At 31.9% G+C, this 18,223-nt stretch overlaps 3 protein-coding genes and 1 pseudogene across 4 annotated transcripts; 1 reads left to right on the forward strand and 3 right to left on the reverse strand.

The window, feature by feature from the left end:
• Positions 1 to 1,731: 1,731 nt before the first annotated feature.
• On the forward strand, positions 1,732 to 2,721 carry LOC107004078. The gene has a single exon (XM_015202308.2). The coding sequence runs from the start codon at positions 1,875 to 1,877 to the stop codon at positions 2,349 to 2,351; it is 477 nt and encodes a 158-aa protein (XP_015057794.1). The 5' UTR covers positions 1,732 to 1,874; the 3' UTR covers positions 2,352 to 2,721.
• Positions 2,722 to 8,353: 5,632 nt separating this feature from the next.
• LOC107004063 lies at positions 8,354 to 9,299 on the reverse strand (annotated as a pseudogene).
• Positions 8,354 to 13,240, reverse strand: LOC107005095 (receptor-like protein kinase HERK 1). Of its 2 annotated transcripts, XR_001454833.2 has the most exons (3): positions 10,092 to 13,240; positions 9,460 to 9,708; positions 8,354 to 9,260 (listed from the first exon to the last, which is right to left on the reverse strand). XR_001454833.2 is itself a non-coding variant. In XM_015203588.2 (2 exons), the coding sequence occupies exon 1, from the start codon at positions 12,612 to 12,614 to the stop codon at positions 10,104 to 10,106; it is 2,511 nt and encodes an 836-aa protein (XP_015059074.1). In that variant the 5' UTR covers positions 12,615 to 13,240; the 3' UTR covers positions 8,354 to 9,708; positions 10,092 to 10,103. The 2 variants fall into 2 exon arrangements, 1 of the variants encoding a protein (XP_015059074.1); XM_015203588.2 differs by having other exon boundaries at positions 8,354 to 9,708.
• A 3,143-nt stretch (positions 13,241 to 16,383) lies between these two features.
• Positions 16,384 to 17,815, reverse strand: LOC107004136 (peroxidase 15-like). The gene is made up of 4 exons (XM_015202375.2): positions 17,559 to 17,815; positions 17,268 to 17,465; positions 16,946 to 17,111; positions 16,384 to 16,855 (listed from the first exon to the last, which is right to left on the reverse strand). Exons 1-4 carry the CDS (start codon positions 17,769 to 17,771, stop codon positions 16,449 to 16,451), a joined length of 984 nt encoding a protein of 327 aa, XP_015057861.1. The 5' UTR covers positions 17,772 to 17,815; the 3' UTR covers positions 16,384 to 16,448.
• Positions 17,816 to 18,223: the final 408 nt, after the last annotated feature.

The following is an 18,223-nucleotide window of genomic DNA, read 5'->3' on the forward strand; positions in this document are numbered from 1 at the left end:
TCTTATATTCTCTGCTCTTCTATTTAGGTACTTAAAAAGCGTTTATTCAAGTTTTCAACGACACGACATATTTTTTTCCTTTATATTCTTTGAAATGTATTATATTGAGTGTTTTATATTAGGGATTTCTATATTTTTTCAACGACTCAATCTGCTCCTTTAGTTTAAAGTGAAAATATTTTAACTATTCTATCATATTTTTGTTGATGATAATATACTTTAGATTTATAAGTCAAAAAACGAGCTTGGAGGTGTAAAGATTTATTCTGATCGTGTTTGTTAAAAAAATTACATACCCTCATGCTAATTTAACTTCTTTTTTTTATATACATATATTTCTTTAAATTTTAAATTTCTCTGGTGAATTATAAAAATGGCAACTCGACAAACTCTAGTATTAGGTTTCTTCAGTCCCCCTTTAGATGGTCGAAAAGGGAATTTACTTTTAAAAAATGAATATTAATGTTATATTTGACTTTTCAAGACATGCTCAATCTATTTTTTTTGTCGTTGTATTGTATTTTTCAAAATTAAATTTGACTATTTTTTTATGTCAAACTAATTTGTATTAATTTAATATTTAAAAAATATATAAAAATATAATAAATTATATTTTTATCGTAATTTTTTTTTTATAATTTGACTCGAAAATAAAATTGCAATAATTAAAAGTGAACAGAAAAGCTAGTAGGGATGAGTGTGTAATTTCCCGATTAGAGATCACATGGTCACTAGTCATAGTCATTATTATTATAATTGTATATTCGATCCCTCAATTATTTTACTATTGACGGGTGATTTATTAGTCATTTATAATATATTTATCTATATATTTTAGAGAAAAAAAATACTATAATACAAATACCATCACCAAAAAAGCATAATTTACTGCAAAATATTTTTAAAACAATGGAATTTTAATTAAGTATTGAAATAATCTTATTAATGTATTTATATTTTACATTTAAGCTTCAAAATATTTTTAATATATTTTATCTTAAAACTTAATTTGAAAAACGTCTTTAAGAACATTGATATAGAATCATTCGGCGTTTGTTGCTTTGAAATTCTTGTCCAAATTCTAGATGACATTTGACATTACATTTTATCCACTCATTAATTAAGCTTTAGAAAAATGGCAATATACCACTTAAAACATTTGACTATTAAAAAGGCACATAATACGACAACTTCTGGATGTTTTTTTAAATAAATAAAAATGACAATATATATTTGTTAAAAAAAGAAAAAAAATTACAACAAATTCAGTTCTCACATATTTCTTATTTTTTCTAAGATTTGATACATTTGCAAGAACAAATTAAAGAGTTGGAAAAGCAATGGAAAAAATAGTTATGGTGAAGAAGGAGAAAGAATCATGATATACTTAATTATGATAAGGTGAATATATTTTGATACAAGCATCACCACTACACATATAATATAATTATTTTCCCTTTAAATTACGTAATATATTTATAACTAATTAATTATGATAAGGTGAATATATTTTGATTCAAGCATCACCAAATACACATATAATATAAATATATTTCCTTAAATTATTCTACCATGTCTTTAAGTAATGAATTATTTGAACAAATCACTTCCCCACACACATTTAATTAACTCAAATGATGCCAAATTTTTTCCCCCCCACCCCCCCACCCCACAATTAGTACAACATTTTCTTACGCTCTAACATGCATAAAATATACCATATATAACTCACCCCCTCATTCTCCATGCCACTAGAAAACCCCATGACTTTAAACAAACTTCTCTTCAAAAATAAGCTTTCTTTTCCATCCCTATCTATATAAACAATACTCTTAATTAAATTCCAAACGTCGATAGAAAAAAAAATTAAAAAAATGGCCTCCGCATGCATATCGAATTGCATCAACGACGCTCGTGCTCCGGTCCGGGCCACTTACGTAAACTTGTACAAGTGGCCCGAATCGGATGCCGAATTTATAAGATCAGTCAGCTCAAAAAATCATGATCATGGTCGTGGTCGTGGTCGTGGTCGTGATCGTGATACTGGTCCGAAGGTGGTGGATAGTATTTCGTGTAGGCAATTATATTTGAGGAGCTATACTTTTTCAAGGGAAGATCAAGTGAATTTGAGTGATGAGAAGAAATCTCATGTAAAATGTTATGGCAAAAGAAAGAGGAAATTGCCTCGTCGGATTGACGGTGGCGATGGTGGTGGTGGTGGTGGCCGGGCACGGAGAACGAGAAGGAAGTGTAAAGGGTTTAGTAAAGCTAAGGAGTTCTCTTGCGCGGCGTTGGCTTCGATTTTTCGGAGGTTACTATCTTGTACAACTAAGGTCGATGTGGTTGGTTAATTAATAGGTTAATTTTCTCATATAATTATTCAACTAATAATAATTATCTCGGATAATTTTTTGCAACAACAAAAAAGTGATCTCATGAGATAATTACTATTGATTGTGTGAATTTTATGAGAAATCAAACTTGTTAATGGATTCTAAATTATGTTTACTTCAAAGATCACATACAATTTTAATTTCCTTTCTATTTTCATTTCTTTTTTTGTATACTTTGTCTTGAGTTTTGTTTACACGGGATCTTGTTCGAATATTTGAAATTAATGTATGTGCTTAAACTTTACAAGAATGGCATATTGGGATTATGCGGTTCAATGTTAACTGATCATGGAGGATATATTTGCTTAGTAAAATTAAATTTATGAAACTGATCGTACTCCTTTCTTCTATTTTAGTTGATCACTTTTTTTTCGTATAATGCTTAAGAAATCATAAATAAGAAGATAAGTTTATTGTTCACTCCTTCAATTTTTTTTTTAATTTTACAAACAAATGTGAACAATTTAAAAAAAATAATTTCGAGAGTAATATAAGAAAAATTTTAATTAATATTTTTTTGATTTAGTAAGGTGAACAATTAATATTGACCGAGAAGTATATATAAAAAGGTTTTTTACGCTAGTTATATTAACAGTTAATCTGTCTTTGACATCATTTTCCATAAAAAAAAATAGTGTAATATATTCTTTCTTGTCAAAATAGAGTGACACCTATCTCTATACATTACTAAAATATTTTTTTTAAATGCAAAATATTCAATGTTTTAATGTAAAAAATAATTTTATCTCGCTAAAAGGCCACAACAATCAAATTAAAGAAGTGTTTATCGCGGTTTAAATATTCTATATTTGCAAACTATTATTATTAGAGAGAAATTTATCGAACACGTATCCAAAAACTAATGGTTACGGTTCCTTCTTACCCAAAAAAACCCCAAAAAAAGTCAATGATACAAAATATAACACAATTGTATACACCTTTTGTCAAGATAAGTGGCCCATATATGGACATAATTGGAAAACCAACCACTTCTAATTAAAGAATCCATAATCTTAATACTAAAAAAAGTTCTTATTTCACCTTTTTAAATTTCTACGGATTTAACTAATATAAATTGACATCGATAATTTAAACTTATTAGTGTCATCAGTATATTTAAACCAATTAAATATAATGGACTATTTAACATGCTGGTATTTTTAAGTAACCAAAACACTATATACACTGCTATAATTGCAAAGAAGGTCAACTTTCTGATTTGCTATTCCATAATTACCCCGGGAGCTCAATATCTGTATTGAATTCAACTAAATTTAAATTTACATAAGAATATTCTATATTAAAAATAAAACATTTCGTAATAAAAATGATTTCATACTTCACTAAATTTGCACAAAATTTTTTTTTAATTAAAAATGATGATGTACTTACTATTCTGACCATCATAACCCTCACTGATTACTAGCATATATAATACTCCATGCTTAACCAAGAGGGTGGGGGTGGGGGCTCAGTGGAGAATATGATTAAAAGAAGAAGTGTGCCAAAAGATAAGGGTGGAAAAAGAAATGGACCGACCAAGAAACAAAAAAATATATTATAAAGTTCTGATTATGAAATATAAAATTATTGGAGCTTACAATGCAAGTATTGTTGTATTATGTTTACTTTAATTTATTCATTTTCTTTTCCATTTTCCCCTCCTTCCTTTTTTCAGCTCAAGAAACAACTTATAAAAATATTTTTAACATAATGTAATTGTATTATTCATTTTAGATTAAACCAATGCGATATGTATCTTTCTTATTAATTTTTATTTTTTTCTCCTATTATCTGAAATTTATATTGAAACTTTAATTAATCGCAGGCTACATGATTTATTTGGAGGAGACACTCGTAACAAAATTTTCTCTATACATAATTAATACCAAACTCAATTTTTTTTATAAAAAGTAAAAATTCTTATCATAATAATATGTCGATGAAGTATGGGACGATGTAATTATCACATAGTGCACACTTGGGCCCATTTGAAGAATCTTAGTCGTCATTTTGTTCTATATATTGTGAAAGTCTTTTGATTTGTTATATTATATATTTTAATGAGTCGGTTATTGTTACTTTCTCCGTTTAAAAAAAAATAATTATATTTTTTTTAGTCTGTTTTAAAAAGATTGATCACTTTTCTTTTTTGGCAACACTTTAACTTTAACTTTTCACGTGACATGTTTAAGATCACAAGATTAAAGGACATTTTGGTACATTTGACATAACTTTAATGTAGAATCACAAGATTAAAAAGTCTTCTTTCTTTTCTTACTCCGTTCCAAGTCAAACTAGGTCATCTTTTTTGAAACGGAGGAAGTATTATGTTCAAACTACGTATACTGCTTGCTTCTTTGACTTTTGATTGTCTTTTTTCTGTTCGAAGAATAAAATAAAAATTGTGAAAAATAAATTATATTATGCGGAATAAGTGTCAGTTATTACATATCTAATATTAATATCAATGACTTAGATTTAATTACTTGAAAGATATAACAATAACTTATGTAGAGCGGGAAAATAGACAATTAATTTTAGATCAAGAGAAACTTTTTAGATCTATCATTAAAATTCTTAGCATTGTTAGTAGTGTAATTCTCAACTAAAAATTGTGTAAAATTACAATTTTCGTCTAATGACGGAGACTAATTTGGGTTAATTCTCAAAATTACATCTCATGTAGTGATCTCTTATGAAGTCTATGTTATATCAATTGTTGAAAAATTTAGGCGTAGTTATTTTGATTGTCAGACGAACTTAACTATGCACCAATTGTATAATTTTGATGGTACTAATGCATTGTTAACTAAATGCTAATACAACCTGTAATGACGAAAATTTTAAGGTAAGATATATCTTTTGATCCATTTTCTTTAACAAATAATAAATGTTTGCATACACATTTTGAACTTTACCTTGGCGCCTAATCAAAAGCCATAGAAAGTTAGTAGGGATAGATTGTCGTTTTGCTTTTGTTATCTACGGTCATTTGTTGTGTATTGTGTTTCGGTTATTCCACTATTTTACCGCTCGTATTGTTTCATTCTGGTAGGTTCCATACTACTTTACTTATTAACTGTTATGTTTTTTTTTTCTTTTACTTGAATTGATATACTCGATGAGCTGAACGTCTTTTGGAAATAGTCTCGTTATGGTAAACTTTGCATACGCTCTAATTAGTCGGATATCACTTAAGCAAAAATCAGTGCAAAAATGCATTCAACAACATTATCTTAATATATATAACAGGTTAAACACAAAAATTTGTGCAATCTTCACAACTAAATTTAGGACGGTAATAGAACTCTTGCATAGTTTAGATATGTAAATATTACGAAAAAATTAAGTTTAAAAAAAAAAATAAGACCCTTACGTCGTTTCGATGTGTAACCTACAATTACCCCATAGTCCAAAAGAGCTTTATCGCAAAAAAAGAAAGTAAATATGATTATTAATGGTGCATTCTATCATCTTTAAGTTATGATGAGTTTCATTATATCTTTATATATTCCATCATACACTTGAAATTTCCAGTGTGTTGCCACAAGTATAATCATACATGTTTATAGCAATAATTCATTCACAATGCCCTATTCTCAGATGTGGGCTGAGAACACAATGATGTGCATATGTAATTAATAGCATTAAAATTCTGAACACACACAATTTTTACATCTCTTTGCCTTAATGAAAGTGGTCTTATATATCGGGTAACTTTTATCTATCAAGACTAAGATGGAAAGAAGCTATCTAGTAATTTTTTTTGCTTCCGCTGAAAATTGAACCTATGAGTTAATGGTTCTCAATCACTTTATTCATCGTAGACTACATGTTATGAATCAGTCCAAGCCCAATGTCGATACCTATAGTAACCATTGGGCTGAGAAATAGAACCAGAGGACCTTTACAAAGGTTGATTTGGGATCCAGGCATAATTAGCAACCAGTTTAAAAGGATACGCAGTTTGAAAGAATAGCTTATGCGTATTATGATCATGCTTAGGCAAAGTCTGTATCCAAAGTGAATCATACCTGACCATTTTCCAGCAGGGAATTGCAGAATGCTAAAACTTGTTTTTTTTTTTAACAAAAGAACATTTGTTAAGAGTAGTAGTAGTGGAGTGTGTCTGCTGTGATATATATCAGGTTAAATGTATATACATGTATACATAAAAGATATATTCTAATATTAATGTGATACCAGCTTCTGGTTCTAATTTCCTCGTTTATGTTTAAACATTGTTCAACCAGATTCCTAGCCCAGGTTTTTGTTATCATTATCGCCTTGTGATAACAGAAAGCTAATATTTTAAAAGAATTTCGGTAAAAAATAAGTCGAGATCACGTATCATCAAAAATTCATACGAAATTAGGTAAATTTGATTTTTTTCTGCATTGTGGCTTGGTTGAACTAGCAAATGTGTCTGTTTGCCTTTAGAGACCACACAATTAATAAGATCGTAATAGATATTCATGAAACGGCAAGAACAGGTTGTCACTAATGCTTCTTTTTAGTGGCAATGACTATATTTATTAGCGGGATAACAGTTGTCGCTAATGAATAGTTTTAGTGGCGACAATGGTATGTTAGCGACGATCATAGTAGTCGCTAAAGGTTGATTATCGTGGCAACTATATATGCTTGCTGTCGCTAAACTAGGTTTTAGTGGCGATTGAATTTGCCGCTAGAGATTGGTTTTAGCGACGACATTCATACCCTTTAGTGGCGTTTAAGTCGACACTAAAAACAGCTTTTAGCGACGACTTTAGTCGCCATTGAAAGCAACTTTTAGCACGACTTTTGTCGCCACTAAAAGCGACTTTTAGCGACAACTTCATACCTTTTAGCGGCAATAAAAGTCGCCACTAAATATTACTTTTAGCGACGACCTTCATACCTATAGCGACAATATCTGTCGCCACTAAAGGAATTTAGCGACGACCTTCACACCTATTAGCGACGACTATAGTCGCCACTAAAAGAGACTTTTCGCGACGACTGGTCGCTGCTAAAAGCAACTTTTATCGACGACCTTCATAACCTTTAGCGACGACATTAGTCGCTGCTAAAAGCAACTTAGCGACGACCTTCATAACCTTTAGCGACGACTATAGTCGCTGCTAAAAGCAACTTTTAGCGACGACCTTCATACCTATTAGCGACGACTTTAGTCGCTGCTAAAAGCAACTTTTAGCGACGACCTTCGTACCTATTACTGACGACTTTAGTCGCAGCTAAACGACCTTCATATCTATTAGCGACGACTTTAGTCGCCATTAAAAGTGACTTTTAGCGACGACCTTCATAACCTTTAGCGACGACTTTAGTCGCCACGAAGTAACTTTTACGACGACCTTCATACCTATTAGCGACGACTATAGTCAAAAACAACTTTTAGCGACGACATACCTATTAGCGAAGTCGCCATTAAAAGTAACTTTTAGCGACGACATTCATAACCTTTAGCGACGACTTTAGTCGCTGCTAAAAGCGACTTTTAGCGACGACCTTCATACCTATCAGCGACGACTTAAGTCGCCATTAAAAGTGACTTTTAGCGACGATATTCATACCTTTTAGCAACGGTTTTAGTCGCCATGAAAAGCAACTGTAATCCTTTCTGCGGCAGATAAAAGTTGTTCTAAAGCCTAGTTTTTGTGGCGATAAAAGTTTCCACTAATAACTTTTTGGGCAATTAGATGTCAATTTACATGTATTTTGATTGATCTTTACTTTTTAAATTTCGAGATTCTAACAAGACTATCTTTGATAATAGTGTCTTATTCATTTTTTGGGGTTGGTTTGGTTGTATATCGAAATTACTGCCATCTTTATACAACTAGATGATCTTGATTTGGAGTATATTATATTTCTGCTTGCTCTTCCCTCTCCTTATAGATAAATCATCAGACGAACTGAAGATCCAAATTTACAACAGAAACTGAACTACATGATTGTTTAAAAAAATGGTGGGGGCATGCATTTTCATATATACTTTGGTGTATAGGAGCATGTAACAAACCAAGATTGACATTGTACAATCTCTCCTTCTCACTCTGTATAATAAAAGATAGCTAATTGTAACTGAGAATCGACTGTGTATTGTTTAACAAATGACCTTCTCCACCAAACTTCGAAAGCTCTCTGAATATTGGGACAGTCATCTCCTTTGTTAAGGAATCGATCGAACCAGTTAAGCAGAATGGTTTGTTGTTGAGCCAAGGGTAGTGTTAGAATAGTCTGACCAAGTCACTCTTCTACCAGCTTCTTGTCAATAGATCTACCAGCCCTCTTCATCCACCCAAAATCGTCATAGAGACTTTCCAGCCATGTCGATAACAAACAGTATCTAACATCTTTTGGCACTAACAAATTTCCCCTACCAATTGCAATGCAAAGTTGTGCGGTGATCTTGCTGATTTCATGTCGATACATGGTGAGAATCTTGGAGTGAAGAATGGAAAGTTCTTTTTGTTCTGCCCATAGTTTCACAAACTCATCCCCCATTTTCCTGTCGATTAGGATATCAACTAGCCACTGCAGATTGTCTGCTTCACGAGCAATCTCACCCATTAGAACCCCTCGGTCCTGCTGCCTGTTGTCATCCACGGATGTAGCTTCAGACAAGCTAAGTATTAGCGAAGTGAGGCATCTATGACAAAAATGATAGAGAGTATCCCTTGAGATATCAAGATTACTTTCATGACTGCTACTATTGCTAGTGTTTTCTCTTAGCAAACGAGATATCACTTTTTTCATCTCTTTACGGGCTTTATCATCCTTGGCATGTAAAACACCAGTAAGTAATCTCTGAAGAATGTCATCTGATCTTGAAGATGTTGATGGTTCAGCAACCAGTCTCTGAAGTATATATATATATAAAAGGTTTTCGATACTAGTTCAGTTAATCTGTCTTTGACATCTTTTTCCATAGAAATTAGTGAAATATATTCTTTCTTGTCAAAATAGAGTGACAAGAAAATATATGATGATAAAAGAATATATGATGATAAAAGATTCTATAAAGAAAAAGAACATATTTAAGCAAGACCATACTTACCTCATAGAAAATTGTAAGGTGATGTTGAAGAGGAGCCACAGAAACTCCATCTCACAGAAGCTGACTTTAATAACTGAGAAATCCTCAAGGCCCCAGTGATACGGTCCATAACTCATGGATAATGATCCCGCCCTTCTCCACTTAAGTACCAGACTTTTGATTGCATTCTTACCACTAGACCAATGACCCGGGCCTCATAGTGCATAAGTTCAATTTAGCCAATGAACTGACATATCTCCCTACCTTCATCTTCAAAGAATGTTTAAACATTTATGACAACAATGAGCAAACAATTTCGATCTTAAGAGGGAGAAAACTAATAAGCTTTTGCCAGTAAATTAAAAAGGGAGAAAAAGCCTTAATATTTGACTATATTCCGATCTCCGAAGCCACTAATTTTGCAGTATCTCAAACACATTAAACATCCAGATTCTCAATGGCATGACATGAATGGGCATGCCCAAGAAAATGAAAAGAAGATCCACAGGTAGAAGAATGCATGTTTTCAAATATACATTCCTATATAAAACTCGGAAATTCGTAGAATAAACTGTTACAAAAGAAAGAAAAGATCAATCTTTATATGTCACAAACAAAAGTGGAATTAACAAACACCTAAACACTGTATGTACCTTTTTACTTAATTATCTACCCTCAGACTTGACCAATTGTGAGAAAACTCTACTCATGGAAACACCAGAGAGATCATCCACATTTGGTGTTCCGCTATGAGCAGCAGAAGCACCGGGATCAACTTGACTGAAATCATCGACTTGTGGAGAGAGCTCGCCAATAAGGATGGTGCTGTTTTCTTCAGGATCATCTTGAATGACAGCTTCTTGAAGTTGAAGTGCATACTCCAGATTCCACAGCACATCGCCCATTGATGGCCTGTCTACACCAAAATCAGCTAAGCATTTCTCTGCTGTTTCACCAAACTTCCTGAGGGAATCTGGTCTTATTTTGCCCTCAAGATTGGAATCTATTATTTGTTCCAGTTGTCCCATCTTCTGCCACTTCATTGCCCATTCAGCTAAGTTGACCATCTCTCTCGGAAGAGATGGATCTATGACAGGCCTAGCACAAAGAACTTCAAATAAAACAACACCGAAAGAATAAACATCAGATTTTTCTGTCAGTTGTTGCCTTCTAAAATATTCAGGATCTAGGTAGCCAAAACTTCCTTTCACGGCTGTGCTAACATGAGTTTGATCAAGCTCAGGCCCTGTCTTGGATAGTCCAAAATCAGCAACTTTTGCCATAAAACTCTCATCAAGCAGTATGTTTGCGGACTTGACATCACGATGTATTACTGCCTTAGCATAGCCAGTATGAAGGTAGTGCAGACCTCTGGCCGACCCGATGCATATCTCCAGCCTCTGCTTCCAGCTCATACTGGGTAGATCTGACCCATACAGATGGCTCTTGAGGGTCCCATTCTCCATATACTCATAAACTAGAATCATTTCATTTTTTTCATCACAGTATCCCATCAATGAAACCAGATGCCGATGGCGGAACTGAGAAAGCATCTCGATTTCCGTTCGGAACTCTGCAAGACCTTGTTGGGACTTGGGATTACCCCTTTTCACAGCCACCTTTGTACCATCATACAAAACACCCTTGTATACCTTCCCAAAGCCACCTATTCCAATGACCAAACTCTCATCGAAGTTGCTTGTTGCTTCCAGCAAAGCTGCAAAAGGAACGCGATAACTCATGTTTGAAGCAGCACTTATGGTTGTTCCGTTTGAATACTTGCTTCCCATGGTGTGTGAAGTGCCACCATTCATAGATAAAGGAATCCATATTTTTGACTGGGCTAACTTTTCTTGTTTTCTTCTTCTATGCATGCAAAATAAGATGCCAACCATCACCAACAAAACTGGGACACCTATACACACACCCACGATGACTCCGACATTCTTCTTTGCCTTTGAACTCGGGTTAGTAGGAACAGAACCTACCTGACTAAGGCTGCCCTGAGAATTATTCAACTTCAGAAGTTCCAGTCCATTTAGGAAAGCATTAGGATAAGCACTCCTTCGTGATGGGCCCACACTAACGTTAAGCCTATTACTTTTAGCGGTTGGAGTAACATAGTCATTGTAATAAGCTGTGGCCAAAATTCCCTGAACTTTCTGACCAGGATCAAAATCAGAAGCCACGTTCCAGGAGTTCACATAAATGTTAAACAGCAGCTGATTGGCAGCTATACTCACTATGTCACAGAAGTGTAAGCGAATGAAATATTGGAACCCAGGATCCACATTAAACGTCCAGGTCACGTTAAAATTGGCATTAGAATCATCACCAGCACCAGCCACGTTCATCTCACTACAAGTACCATAAACTGACGGTGGTGCAAAATCTGGTGTTGCTCCATCTGCTGGATATTTTACGGATCCAATCTTACTAACCGACTTAGCTGAACTCGGCTGGATCAAGAAACTTTGATCAGTAACCCAAGTTCTCCAAAGTGTATCATTATCAAACGACACCAACGATCCACCCATGTTTACCCTAGCAACCGTTTCGAGAGCCTGTGCATACATACCACGGAATGTCCCAGCTGGACTAATGGTGGAGGCATCATCAGTTATAAGGACATCAGGTACAGAGACAATCTCCATAGCATTTATATAAGCAAATGAATTGCTCGAAGGAGAGAACGTTACTACAAGGTCATTCGAGGTAACATTTACTGAAAATTCCTTGACAGAAGCATTTTTTGGAGAGAAATTGCCAAGAAGAACATTATTTTGAGTGGAAACAGAGAACATTGCAGTGCGCATATCATAAATTTGGTAAACAAACGGGTAAAAATAAAGGCGAATCCAATGCCTCCCCTTCAGGCTAATTGGGAATTTATAGCTGGATTGTTGAGTAAAAATTCTAGCAGTTTGATAAAGGGGTGAATCATTAGCTTTTGTAATTGAATTTGAAGGGGTATCAGCCAATATATCTTTTGAAGTTGACAAAAACTTTGAAGCTGATTTATCAGCCATAAAGACCCTATTGCCAACATTAGTATCTTTAGATGATCCACAATCTACTAAGAAATTATCAGCAGGTTCAAAACCAGAAACACACAGAACTCCCAACACCAATATTATCAAACTCTTCACTAACAATCCAAAACCTTCCATCATCATTCAAATCCCAAAAGAACACAAAATTAGACCTTAAACTAAAACCAGCAGTTCTTGAAAATGAACAGTAACACAAACAACAACTATTTAATCACCACAGAAGCACAATATATGAAATACCCATCAAAAGAAACATCAGCAGAAGGGTAAAGATGTCACCTTTTTCATTCAAAGGAGCTCCAAGACTGAGAAACCCAAATCAATAATGAACAAACAGAACATAAACCAGAAGAAAAACTCTTGAAGGGGGTAGCAGATAAAAAAATACTATTTTTTCAGGTAGAAAAGAAGAAAAAGAGAATGATATCTTGGATTTTGTAACATCAACAGGCAGGTTGATGCTATAACTGAAAACCCCACCTCAGATACAAACAAATTAATAGAATTTTAAATTCAAAGAAAACAAAAACATCATTTTCTAGAATGTGAACTAGCAATTCATAGAGTCAAAAGAAGCCATTTTGCATAAATGTTTGTGCCAAAAATTAATTTTTTTATGAGGTTTTTGGTGGTGTTGACTCTTTGTGAGTATTGGGGAGTGGAGTTATGTTGTTCAGCTCATTCATGGAGGGTAAAGAAGAGAGAGAAAAGATGGTGGCAATAACGGTGTAAAAGTAACAGACAATATTTATTTGAGCAGAGTAAAGAGTTATGGGCTAAAAGAAAAAAAGGAGAAGAAAGCTAAATTAGTGGAGCAATCCATTCTTATTTTTTAAAAAAATAATTAATTAAAAGCTACTCCATTTCTTTTACTATTGATTTTAATTTATAAAAAAAAAGAAATTTTTTTTTTTATTATTTAAGATATTAAATTTTAAGTATGTCATATAAAAATTAAATTTGAAGTATAAGGTGAAGTTAAAAACTAATTACTACTCATTTTTTAGCAAGTAGGCCAAGTCTATTCATTTTCCAAATCTTATCTAGAGAAATTGTCTTTTTTATTGATAAAAATAAATCACAAGTCACTATAAGAAAGCAATTTGGCAACAAACTAAATTTACTTAATGCATAACTATGGCAGAGTCATTCTTTAATTTAATTAATTAGTTATAAATTGAAAATAAGATGGATATTAATTTACATCAAATTTGACATTTTCCCCATAATTGATTTGCTTAATTAATGTAATTACCCAACAAAGAAAGCTGAGTCTAAGGCCACTTCCTTTAGTTTTAATTTCACTTTCACATCTACCTCATGATCATTTTTTATGTGAAATAATAATAATATAAAAAATATAATGTCTTTAGGTGATATAGTTTGTAAATAATCAATAAATATACAGGTTTCGTATATTTATCCAAATATAAATATACACATAATAATCATACGTAATATATAAATATTGTATATTACAAATTTTTTCCTTAATCATCCTATCTTGTTACGTTCTCATCTGGGCTCTAATATTATAGATATATTAGACGTATGTTTATATTAATTGTGATTAATTTACAGCAGCTAATAGGCTGAAGTCTAAAAACATGATTTTAAATAGAAAGTCGAAGATTATGATAGAAGAGTAGTAGATAATTAAGTATTGCCCTAATCTTATTAGTATAATTTAGGTATCACTAGTTTCTTCTTCTTCTTTTTTTTGGTATATAAACTAATCTTTGTTGTTAAACTTGTTTTTGTACGTTGTCTCTTTTTCTTTCTTAATTTTCTATTTTTGGCTAAGAATATGTGAGAAATAGTTTTTCTATCTCGTAAAAATAAAAATGAATTTATGTTCATGCTAGTGTATACCCACATATAAAATTACATTGGATATGTCTAATGTTATATAATCTAATACTTGTTCACATTAAAATTTAATTGTAAAAAATATATAAAAAGATAAGCATCTAATAAAGGTTGTGTATGTCATGGTAGCCACTTACAAGAAAAATAGTGGTAGTTGAAATGGTCCATCAATCTTTTTCTTATATGCACGTATGTTATCAACGAACATATATTGGTCTTTCAATCAAATATGTTATAGTTCTATTCATGATATTAATTATTTCTGATGTTTTTATGTGAATTTTTACGTTTTTATATGTACAAAATATTTTATTTTATCAGTTACATCACACTACATTAATTGATATAGAGTTAAAATAATAATTTGAAGTTTATAAGTATTTTATGACTTTGTAAAAATATTAACAGATTAAATTTTAATTAAAGTTATTAAATTTAATTAAATTCATAAGTCATATGTTAATTTTGTAGTTGTATATATGTACCTATACAATAAGCAAAGGCATATCTGGTAGGGAGGGAGGAATACCTTCATGAATTTGTGCTCCTCCCTCTTTTACCTAGTTTTTTTAAATGTTAAGTTATGGGTAAATATATTTATTAAAGCTAATTTTGTACATCTTAATATATATGAAAAATTATTAAAATTGTAAAAGGAGTAGTACCTTTGAACCTACAATTTCGATAAAAGTCTAAAGATAAAATTTAATAAATTTAAATTTAGAATAGACCTGTCCATATTAGTGTGTCTATTTATTTGAAATTTTTAATCTACCTATTATAATAAAATGAATAATCAAGTTGTCGAATCAAAAATATATAATTAATATTTTAAAAGCGTGTGAACTTTCTTACCTATTTAGCCACATGACTATTTTTATGACTTGGTATAATAGGTTTGTGATGTTTTCAAAGGGACTAAGGACTAAATCAAATTAGGGCTTAAAATAAGAGGAAAAAATATCATGTATATATATATATATATGGAGAGAGAAATATAGGACAAATGGCTACACATAGTTGAAAGAATTTAGGGACAAAAAAATGGACATAAAGGAAAACTACAAAATAATCAAATATCAAAAGGAAGGTGCTTGTTTTTTTAGTTTTATTTTTAGGACAACTGGAGGGATATCTCCAGCTGGAAACAAATACTTTAATTTATAAAATTTGTTGTATTTCATTTTCCATGTAAAAAGCCAAGCGCCTTGTAATTTAATTAAATTCAGCATAATATCATTAGTATTATTACAACATGGAAGATTTGATTTTGTAGTCCTTTTTTGTAAACTTATTTTCAATTTCATGTCTTTATGATAGAAATTTTTTATTTTTCATCTAAAAGATCGAAACAATCATTTGCTTCTATTCAATTAGTAAGTGGTCATAAAAGATCATTTTCTTTAATGGGCATTCAGAAGTCAGAAGTCACATGTGTAAGAGTAAAGGATTTAAGTTGTGTTTTACGGGGTCATTTGGTTTCAAGCAGAGTTATTCGAGGATTACCAACATGGCTAAAGTACATACAATACCTATACATTTCGTTGATATATTGTGTATAGGTATGTATATTATATATTCACTTTGGTTGATATATTGTGTATAGGTATGTATACTATATATATGATGTATAAAGTATACGACTACATATACACTTTGGTTGATATGTTGTGTATAGATATGTAAACTATATATATTATGTGTACACTAGATACATATTTTATACTATTCTAAACTAGATGACTCAAGACATTGACCCTTAATTTTCCCCAAAAATGATGATTCAATTACATTTATACTCGTTATAAGTAAACAAGATAATCGACTGTAAAGTTGGAAGGGGAAAACATATTCTAACAATCAACAAAATTTGGTATTGAAGTGTTAGTCACCGTACATATTTAACGTTTTACAAATAGAGTCCATTTGAATTAGCCGATTGTAAATAGTTGATAAGCAATAGTGTGGTGATAAGCATTATTAAGTGCTGAAATTTTAGTCTTCACGCCAAAGCAAAGAGAAATGTAAGCATCCTGTATGTTATGATTAAAGCAAAAACAATCTATTAATCATCAAAACTTATTTGCTTCAATTGATTCTTTTACAATCTAAGTGAATCTCCCCATTGGTACCCGTTAACGGACTAATATTTCCCATATTAATCATAGACTGAACAAAGCTCTGAAAAAATGTATTTTGGTTACTACTAAATGTGTTCACAATCGATAAAGTTGTTGCTGATGAGAATAACTCTTGATCTGATTGCAAAAGCCCTTGATTGTTCTGCAAATTCGCGAAATAATTATTATCAAAACCATCAGATGTGGTTGGGTCAAGATTAGCCAACGCTGTTGTACTGCCATTTTGAGGACATATTTGCCTAAGGTTTGCCAAATAAGTTGTGTTTAAACTGGGATCTGGATTTCCTGTGCCATTGAAATTGTAAAGCCGTGCACTGAATACACGACATTGGGCACGTCCAAATGTATGTGCACCTAATAACAAAGATTTATCGAAATTAATTAATAAATTGTTGGACTTCCCAAATGGATATGTAATCAGAACAGAGCCAATTGATTAATTACCAGATAAGGCAACTAAATCAGTAAGATTAAGGCCAACAGCAGTAAACTTTGCTGTAATGTTGGTTAATCCTTCGGTAGGAGAAGGAATTGATGTATTAGCTCCAGCCTGGTTTGCGGTTCTACTGTCTCTTCGTCCTAATAAAACATTCCATGAAGGACCACCTGCCTGCACGACATAAAGTTTAAGAAAAAAAAGAAGACTTTTGAAAAAAAAGTCTGGTCTAAACCATTTTTGTGTTTGTATATCATTTCAGTAAAGGTAAAAGGAAAATTTTAAAATTGAATTGTTTTTAATTATAGAAATGTGACATTCTTTTCGTACCAAAGAAACAGAGGATTCTGCAGCAAGAGCAAGAATATCAGCACAAGAGACAACGCCAGGGCAAGAACTTTCGAGAGCTGTTTTAATGTTGTCAACGACGTCGAAACCTCTTGTGGAATTTGTGTTTGGAGCTGCATCTTTCTCACTTACTATATTTGTTGTAGAGTTGTTATCTAACAAAAGTGAAGCATCACATCCCTGTGATATAACAAGTAGAATTATGTCACTTAAAATGAGCTGACGAGTAGTACAAATTATGCGTAAAAATGTAATAAGAAAGAGTGAATTTACGTTGACAAAGCAATCATGGAAATGAAGACGGATGAGGCTGGCTCCAATATGTGCATCAGACTGTAAAGCTTGTTGAATTACATTTTGGACTATACTTGAAACATTTGGACATGTAGTTGAGTAAAAATTAGCACTCAATTGGGCATTTGTTTCATAGAAACTACAAGATGATAGCAAAATGCATATAACTACTAAAATATAATTAGGAGACATTTTTTCTCTTGGTATTTATTTTTATTATATTAGATAGAAAAGAAATTTCTTCAACACTCGTGTTTCATGAATTAGCTATAGATCTAGGCAATATATAAAGAACAAAAAAGTGTCTTCTCTTCATGTAGTATCATTGACAATTTCCTAGAACATAGTCAAACAAAATAATTTTCTTTATTTGTAAGTGTGTTTGGTGAAATAAGCAAAACGATATATTTAAAAAGGTTTCCAAACTTGGCTCGAATTATTATTTCTGATCTTAATTACCCTTGAATTTGGTTATATAAAACGGTTTATTTTCTGACGTTGACAATAGAAAATTTAAAATTTCGCTTTTTATCTCCTTGAACGTTGATGTTCACGTGACAAAAAGCGTGAGTATTAGAAAAATAAAAAAGTTATCTTCCAAATGAGTATTTGTATACTATATTAGTTATTACATAATAGTATAC

Source organism: Solanum pennellii, chromosome 11 (genome assembly GCF_001406875.1).
Source record: "Solanum pennellii chromosome 11, SPENNV200".
Taxonomy (NCBI): domain Eukaryota; kingdom Viridiplantae; phylum Streptophyta; class Magnoliopsida; order Solanales; family Solanaceae; genus Solanum; species Solanum pennellii.

Bases quoted from the DNA above. Each gene is read 5' to 3' on its own strand.
- LOC107004078 (XM_015202308.2), top strand. From the start codon at position 1,875: ATGGCCTCCGCATGCATATCGAATTGCATCAACGACGCTCGTGCTCCG.
- LOC107005095 (XM_015203588.2), bottom strand. From the start codon at position 12,614: ATGATGATGGAAGGTTTTGGATTGTTAGTGAAGAGTTTGATAATATTG.
- LOC107004136 (XM_015202375.2), bottom strand. From the start codon at position 17,771: ATGTCTCCTAATTATATTTTAGTAGTTATATGCATTTTGCTATCATCT. The intron at 17,466-17,558 runs GTAAATTCACTC...GTTATATCACAG, and splicing joins TCCATGATTGCTTTGTCAAC to GGATGTGATGCTTCACTTTT. The intron at 17,112-17,267 runs GTACGAAAAGAA...TATGTCGTGCAG, and splicing joins CAGAATCCTCTGTTTCTTTG to GCAGGTGGTCCTTCATGGAA.